The sequence below is a fragment of the Lagenorhynchus albirostris genome, chromosome 7, assembly GCF_949774975.1.
Source record: "Lagenorhynchus albirostris chromosome 7, mLagAlb1.1, whole genome shotgun sequence".
Classification (NCBI taxonomy): Eukaryota; Metazoa; Chordata; class Mammalia; order Artiodactyla; family Delphinidae; genus Lagenorhynchus; species Lagenorhynchus albirostris.
In genome coordinates, this window is record NC_083101.1 from 8178817 (window position 1) to 8186584 (window position 7768).

The 7768-nt window shown below is 58.0% G+C and overlaps 1 protein-coding gene across 2 annotated transcripts; it reads right to left on the minus strand.

Moving 5' to 3' along the window:
• Positions 1–570: 570 nt before the first annotated feature.
• Positions 571–5157, minus strand: CDK9 (cyclin dependent kinase 9). 2 transcript variants are annotated; one of them, XM_060154284.1, is made up of 7 exons: positions 4482–5157; positions 3940–4021; positions 3077–3167; positions 2548–2714; positions 2262–2433; positions 1954–2102; positions 571–1499 (listed from the first exon to the last, which is right to left on the minus strand). In XM_060154284.1, the coding sequence occupies exons 1-7, from the start codon at positions 4919–4921 to the stop codon at positions 1134–1136; spliced, it is 1467 nt and encodes a 488-aa protein (XP_060010267.1). In that variant the 5' UTR covers positions 4922–5157; the 3' UTR covers positions 571–1133. The 2 variants fall into 2 exon arrangements, with proteins under 2 accessions (XP_060010267.1, XP_060010266.1); XM_060154283.1 differs by lacking the exon at positions 2548–2714 and adding an exon at positions 2784–2920 and having other exon boundaries at positions 4482–5092.
• Between the last annotated feature and the right edge of the window lie 2611 nt (positions 5158–7768).

Sequence of the window (7768 nt, forward strand, 5' to 3'; positions counted from 1 at the left end):
TGCCACCCTAATCCAGGCTACTGCCACCTCCCCGAGCCCCTGGGGATCCTTCAGCTTCTCTGGTCATTTCCTCTCTTGCACCCTCTGTTCAGCAGCCTGAGAAGTTTTGCAAGTTACAGATTTGACTATCGTCATTCCACTGATTAGGAGCCTCCGCAGCCTCCCGTGCTCACGAGTCAAGTCTGAACGTGTGTCAGCCGCAGCGGACTGTGCCTCCACCCCCACGCCCCCCCCACCCCGGTCACCGCTGCAGACGTAGCTCACAGCAGGCCATCGCCAGTTCCCTCATCAGCAGACTGAGCCCCATTTCTCATGTCTCCCCGCTTCCTCGGACACTGAGTGGAGAGGAGGAGCAAGGGAGCATCATGGTACCTGCCCGGTGGGGAGCATGATGGCAAATGTTCTGGAAGGTACTCAAGAGAAAAACAGAGAAGACAAAGTTCTCTGAAGGTACGTCACGGGACATGAACTGGGTCAAAGAAAAGAACCAAGACTTGACAGATCAAATCTCAAAGGTCAGCTACAGGGTTAAGAGCTGGGGGTCTGAACATCGCATAGAGCACACAGTCATTTACTGAAAAAGAGTCAACTTTAATTGTTACTGACCAATCTGCATCCAGGAATGTCTCTGAACAACTGAACACACACGATAAAATCGTCCTATTGAAGAAACCAAGAGTTTCTGCCAGCCCCAGAGCTTCTGAGGGTTAGGCCAAGAGCAGCCCATTCCCAAGGCTGGTTCTGTCCCCCACGCCAGCTTCTCATCCCGTGAGAAGGGCTGGGGATGGGTGAGGGACCTGTCCCCTCCTCCCAGCATGCTGGGATCTCTTAGAAAGTCACCGGTGGGGTGCGCCTTTCCTCCCATCTCACTCCTGTCCTAAGGTAAATGGAGACCCTCTGGGCATCACCCCAAAAGCCAGGGAACGAAGTGAGGCAGCCCAAGTGCCTTCCCGGACTCTCAGCCAAAGCTCTGCTCCAGTCCGTTCGGCTGGTTCCTGATGCCCAGGGTGGGGATTAAATAAAATATGCACTAGAGAAAAAACTCAAATGCCCCCAAATCTCCACAACACAAGTCACAGAGCAGAAGGAAAAATAAAACAACGGCCCTAATGAGAAGCAGCAGCGGCCGGCCCTCAGAAGACGCGTTCAAACTCCGTCTGGTTGGTGGCGGCGGGATTGCGGCTCTGGTTGGTGGACTGCTGGGTGATCTGGCTGCCCTTCCGGCGCGGTGGTGCTAGGTACTCAAACATGGACGTCAGGTGGGTGGAGAGCATGCCCTTGAGGTCCGAGGGCATGGGGTCGGACCAGAAGAAGTCGTGGTTCAGGGCGTCATCACTGTCGATGCGCTGGGCGGGATCCAGCACCAGCAACTTGTCGATGAGGTCCAGTGCGTAGGGGTCACGCACATAGGCCTTCAGCCTGTCCTTCACCTTCCGCTTCTGGCCCTTGACCAGGTCCAGTTTCTCAAACAGCTCGTACTTGTCCACATTTGGCCACACCTGAGGTGGGAGGCATGGAAAAGAGGATGTAGTCAGTTCAGGGGGTGCGAGGCTGGTCCACCGGTCAAGCACTTGAAGGGACTAAACGCTCTCCGTTCAGAAGCTCCCAGACCGCCCCTGGAGGGCAAACTTGACCCCTCCAAGGTGAAAGCAGCAGGAACAACATAGTTGGCAAACGCCAAGTACCGGGCTCTTTGACACGAGTTGTCTGGCGTATGTGCACCAAGCCTGATAGAACCACAGTTGTCTCACAGCAGAGCAGCTCAGCTCTCAAGTGAGGGGCTCAGACGCTCTCCCCAAAGCCACAGAACTAAAGGGATGCAGCCGAGACTTGAACAGTCTGTGTGGCTCTAAACAGCAGACCCCAACCAACCACCAGCAACCTCTCCAGAATGGAGCTTTTCCTCTATCCCCTCCCCTGCCAGGGAGACTTGTCTGCAGCCCGACTCCGTACCTCAGGAGTGATGGAGCCACAGAGCTGGCTGATGAGGGCAAGCTGGTGCTGCTCTGTGTTGCCCTGCATGATAGGGCTGCGGGTCCACATCTCTGCCATGATGCACCCAGCGCCCCACAGGTCAATGGGGGGGCCGTAGTCCCGCTCCCCTGAGAAGAAGAGCACACCAGGAGGGCCCCTTGAGCCCGACAGCCTCCTGAGAGGCAATGCCCCCGAGCCGGGGGCTCAAGAAGCCCTGGCAGCAGGGGGCTGAGGCCGGGTAAGTGCCCAGCCCCTGCTTCCCTCTGCCAGCTCGGGAGAGTCCTCACCGAGCAACAGCTCCGGGGGCCGGTACCAGAGCGTCACCACACGGTTGGTGTAGCGGTTGGGCTGGCTGTTCTTGGCCAGGCTGAAGGCCCGGGCCAGCCCAAAGTCTGCCAGCTTCAGAACTCCATCGCGGGTGATGAGCACATTAGCCGCCTTCATATCCCTGTGCAGGATCTGCAGGAAGCACAAAGGCGAGGGTTCCCGAGGGTCCTTTAGCCACACCCACCCCACAGTGAGAGCAAAGGCCAGCCCAAGCCTTGGTCTCTCCTCCCCTACTCTGGCCCCCACCTTGTTCCTGTGGATGTAGTAGAGACCATTGAGCAACATCTGCATGACCCTCTTGATCTCAGACAGTGTGAACTTGACTAAGACGTTGCTCAGCAGCCCGGCAAGGTCATGCTCGCAGAAGTCAAACACCAGGTATATACTGCCTTTGCAGCGGTTATAGGGGGAAGCTGAGACCGGAAGAATGAGGGGGACAGAGAGGGACAAGAAAAAAATCAAAAATCTCATATGCAACTCACTTTCCCACAAGCAGCTCCTACCCTCTCCAACCTATGGACCCCTGGATATCCAGGTGCGAATTCCTTCACAGGTAAAATATTTTCTGAGCACCTTCTCTGGGCTGGGTACTGCGGCAGGCCCCGAGGAGGCACCTGCTCTGATGAAAGGGCCACAGAAAGCAGTCACACTTGGTACGTCTGGGTTAAGAAGAGGCAATGTAAGTATGTCCAGTTCCAACTTTTGCAAACAAAACTTTAAGCAATAAGCCTCATTTCCTCCATCTGAAAATGGGGATGAGATCCGAACAACTTACCTTTGGTTCGACAGATCTCAATCAAGTTGACCACATTCTCGTGTTTTAGAAGCTGGAGGATCTTGATTTCCCGCAAGGCTGTAATGGGGAACTGGGTGGGAAAAAGACAGGAGAAGGTCAGAAGTGGGTGAGCGCACCACAAACCAAGGAACTGGCCAGGGAGTCCACAGGAAGGGTCAAAGGTTGGGAGACGGAGTAAGAGTGTAGGCTCTGAAATTAGCTGTCTCAAATGCCACATTTGTAAAATGAGTGTAATAGTATGTATCCCTCAAGGAGCTGGTTTCAGACAACGAATTGAAATAGCGATACTTCACACAAATGCTCTATTACTAGTTACTAAATGCTCCAACCTTATAAGTTTCTTCAACCTTATAAGTTTTAGCTCTATGCCTGTGTTTAACTGTGAGATGGTTAACAAATACAAAAATAAAGAAGCAAGTCTCTTGAAAGCTGGACCAGAGCTAAAATGGGGTGGGGGGTGGAAGGCACTGTTGTTTTTCAAGTGAATACCAGTCACCCTTTTAAAGTCATTGCATATAACTTATTATTATTTTACATTCAACAAAATTAAACCCTAAAGAAAAAGTGCTCAAAGCCTTCTTAACTTCAGGAACCAAGGTGCACTCCGTGCAAGCATGGGCTCCCCCTCCTGCCACCAACCATATTCACCTATGAATGAACTATGAAGCAGCTTTAAAACATTTGAATTAAAAGATTTAACTTGGAAGTCAAATTCCCTGGAATATGGAAATTTCCAAACACGTAAACTGAACCTATACGTGAGAGTCCCAGAAGCAGCAGGGTGGAAACCCAACCTCACGCCCAAGGGAGCTGGCCGACCTGCCCACCCCACCCGTACTCACCCCCTCCTTCTCATTCTCCATCAGTACCTTCTTCAGAGCCACTTTTTGGCCGGTCTTGCGATGCTTTGCCTTAAACACCTCCCTGCAGGCCGAGAGGAGGACCCAAGAGGACTCTTCAGGCCATTTCCGCAGGGCCCGCCCCTCCCCCACCAGAGGAGGACAGGAAAGGGAATCCGGGCGGGGCTGGGCCGGGTACCCAGGGCACTCGGCTACCCCACCACGCGGTGTCTTTGGTCCCTCTCCGAGCCTCTACCTCCTTCCCTCTGCCCCTTCTCCTCACCCGGGAGTCTCACGGAGAGATACCGTTCCACTCACATGCTCCTCTCTGCAACCCCTCCCTGCCCCCCATCAAGGGCCTCAAGCTCCTCCCCGCCAGCCAGCTCTGTCAGGCCCGGGCAGGCTGCGGCGCGGCCTAGCGAGACCACGGGCCAAGTCTGTGACTAAATGGCTTCCCCACCAACTGGGCCCGGGCCTGGGCGTCCCAACGTCTGCCCGGAGGGGTGCAGGCTCAGGGCTCCCGGTCCCTGGGGGCCAAGCCTTACCCGAAGGTGCCTTGGCCGATTTTAGCGAGCTTCTCATATTTGGACACCTCATCACAAAAGGGGCATTCCACCGAGTCGTACTGCTTTGCCATGGCCGCCTCCAGTGCGCCGCCGCCACCTCCAGCCGCCGCCGCCGTCGCTGCTCCCGCTCCGGGTCCCGCCGCCGTGCTCCAGGCCCCTCCGCGGCCGCGCCACTTCCGCCTCCACGTCCACTTCCGGCCTCGCGGCGCCGACCCCACCTCTTCCGCCCGCCGCCCGCCGCCAGGCCCCCTGGGACTTGTAGTTCCCGAGAGGCCAGGAGGAGCCGGAGCTGCAGAGGCGCCTCCGCCACCGCCGCTGCCCCCGCCTCCGCCGCCGCCACTGCTGGCGGCGGCCCCGATCGGGGGCGCGGGGAGCCGGGGCGCCGGGGCTGGGGCTCGGGGTGGTCCGTCCCGCTGCATCGGCTCGGGCCGCCGCCGCTGCCGAAGCCGCTGCCGCTCTGGCGCCCGATCCGGGGCCAGCCGCAGTGCCCTGCTCCTCCTCCTCCGACGGCACCGCCTCCGCCAGGCTGCGCTGGGCGCGGGGCGGGGGGACGGCCCCCGAGCCGCGGCCTGGGGGCTCCCTGGCCGGGCCCGGGCCCGGGGCGGCCGGGCGAGGGGGCCGGACGGGAAGAGCCGATGAGGAGGCGGCCCGAGAGCCCGGGAGGGGGCGCGTTATAAAGGGGGAGGTGCCCCAGCCTCGCCCTCCCCTCCCCCTCCTCCCGCCCCCTCGCTCCTCCCTCCCACCCTTCGCGGCCGCACCTGCCGCCGCCGCCGCCGCCGCCGCCGCCGCCGCCGCCCGCCGCCGCCCGCTGCCGCCGCCCGCTCCCTGTCCGCCCGCCGCCCTCGGCGCGTCACCGCCCGCGGCCCCTCCTCCGCCTTCGGAGGTGGGGCCCCGCGCTCTACACCTGGCTGCGGGGCGACTCGCCGCGTGCCTCAGTTTACCTACACATGCTAGCTGCCGTGGGGAGCCCCTTCCTCACCAGCTCGGGGTGCAGCCCCTCACAGGCGAAGGCGGGAGGTGCCGAGGGAGCGGCCTCCGGCCTGGGGAGGAGAGAACGGCCGCCACCGCCGCCTCCCCGGGCCCCTGCTACCCGCCGTTGATATGGCAACTGACAGCCGCCAGGGGGCGCGGCGACATTGGAGGTGGCGAGCGAGCAAAGCCCAGGCCTTCCATCCCTGGACCCCCTGTTCTCCGGGAGGCAGGGATGAAACCCACAGGACCCCCGTCCCCCCTGAGCTGAGCTCGAGCTGGTCGAGCCCCGGGTCAGTAGTCACAAAAGTAGCTAGCATTTACTCTGCACCCTTGTGTGCTCAGGAAGTGCTGGGAGTTCCTGCTGAATCCTGAATCAACAGCCCCATAGTCAGGATCACTAACCAATTTTACAGAAGAGCACATTGAGGCTCAGAGAGGTGAGGTCATTTGCTCAAGGTCACACAGTGACAAAGCTGGGACTCGAACCTTGTCTGAGTCTGAAGAGGATGCTCTTGACTCAGGCTATTTACAGTCTGTCCAGGAGGACAGCAGTCGTGCTGTTTGAGGCCTGTTGTCCTTATGTGCCAGGCACCAAGCCCACCATTCACCCATCTCCTTCTCTGGTCCTGTGCCCCCTTTCCCTACCCTGGCCCTTCCCCAGCATCTTTCTGATACCTTTCTGGCTCCAGGAGCCTCCTCTTTCTTCCTCCAGCCCTACTCAAAAGCCAGCCCCCAACAAGGCTGTCTTTCCACCTCCTCTGCACCTCTTCAATCTGCCCCTCCTCTCCAGTCCTCTGCCAATGGATCCTGAGTCCTGTCCTCCCCAGTCTGCCCTCTCCATCTGTCCCCCTCGGGGCACCCGCCAGATCATTCTGAAGTGGAGTCTGTATGTATTTCCCTCCACTGTCTTCAGGAAAAACAAAATTGTGACATTTGGGGCTCTTTCCATCTTCCCTTGTAGGTTGTGGCCACACTGTTTCCTACCCCCTGGGCCTCCCTGCCTTCGGGGCTGTGCTCTCTGATTGCACCCCAGTACCTTTCCCCGGTTGCTCTCCACCTCTTAGCTCACATGGCTTGGCCTTGAAGCTTCCTTGTAGGAGCAGTCAGGAATGGGTCTGGTGATCCTGGTGTCCCAAGAGACCCTGTTCTGCCATGGGGGACCCTTCCAGGGAAGGTCTTGAGGGTCAGATGAGGAGCAGAGAGCACTCTCCTGAAGGCAGTGTAGACCAGCAGGGGTTTGAGGCATGTCAGGGAGTGATCTGGGGTCAGCTTCACGGGCACACTATTAGAAGCAGAGTGGCCATTGGCTAAATTGGGGGTGGGGAGGGCAAGGAGGGAGAAAATAACAATTGTAGTAAGTACAATTTATCAAGGGAAAATCAATGGTCCAAGCTGTACGCTTCCCACTTTATGGGAATTATCTCAATTCTCACTCAGCAATATTACACTATTATTACCTCTATTGTACTCAGAAGGACTGAAATTCAGAAGTGCCGTCACTGGCCAGGGTCAAATAGCCGGCCAGTTGCCATACTGATATTTGAACCGGGTCAGTCTGGTGCCAACCCCAAGCAATTACCTGTGTCAGGACCCCACCCATCTGGGCTGAGGGTGGAGTTAGGGCACAGTCTTGTCACAGCACCACTGGCTGGGTGCCTTGGATGCCGGTGGGAGGTGTGGGAGGGGATAGTAGCATTGGAGGGGGTAGGTCTGCCATGGGCTTGTGTGGCTTCCACCATCAGACTCTCAGGCTGGGGCCCCTACTTGTTTCTCATAAGCCCTCGCTAAGTCACATCCTGTGGGCAGAGGCCTCAGCAAAAGTTCCGGTGGTGTCACCTCCTCCACCCCACCATCCCTGGCCTGAACCCTGACATCGCCAGTCACTTCCCCTCAGGGCTTCAGGCCCTCAGCCCTTCCTTGGGGAGGAATGCAGGCAGGAGCAGTCAGAAGCCCTTCAGAAGGCTGCCCAGGTGAAAGTGAGAAGAAATTAGGTCCTAGCCAGACACAATTTCTCACTGACTTTGACTTCTGATTTGCTGGTTTGAGGGAAATGTTTCCTGTTTCCATGATCAGCTAAGCTGGCAAAACAGGGCATGTGGCCAATACTCAGGAATGTTTGCCGATTGACTGACCAGGCTCTGAGAGAGCCTCTGGTCCTGCTGCCATTTAGCAGTTAGGGAAACTGAGGCACAGAGTAGGAAAGGGAGCCACTGGCCAGCTGTTTGACCCTGGCCTGGACCCTCTGTTTTCCTCCCCCGAGTAGGAACAGGGTACGGGGCATATTGAGAGAAGAA

Bases quoted from the DNA above. Each gene is read 5' to 3' on its own strand.
- CDK9 (XM_060154284.1), bottom strand. From the start codon at position 4,921: ATGCAGCGGGACGGACCACCCCGAGCCCCAGCCCCGGCGCCCCGGCTC. The intron at 3,168-3,939 runs GTGAGTACGGGT...TTTCCCACCCAG, and splicing joins TGGAGAATGAGAAGGAGGGG to TTCCCCATTACAGCCTTGCG. The intron at 2,715-3,076 runs GTAAGTTGTTCG...TTCCGGTCTCAG, and splicing joins TGAGATCTGTCGAACCAAAG to CTTCCCCCTATAACCGCTGC.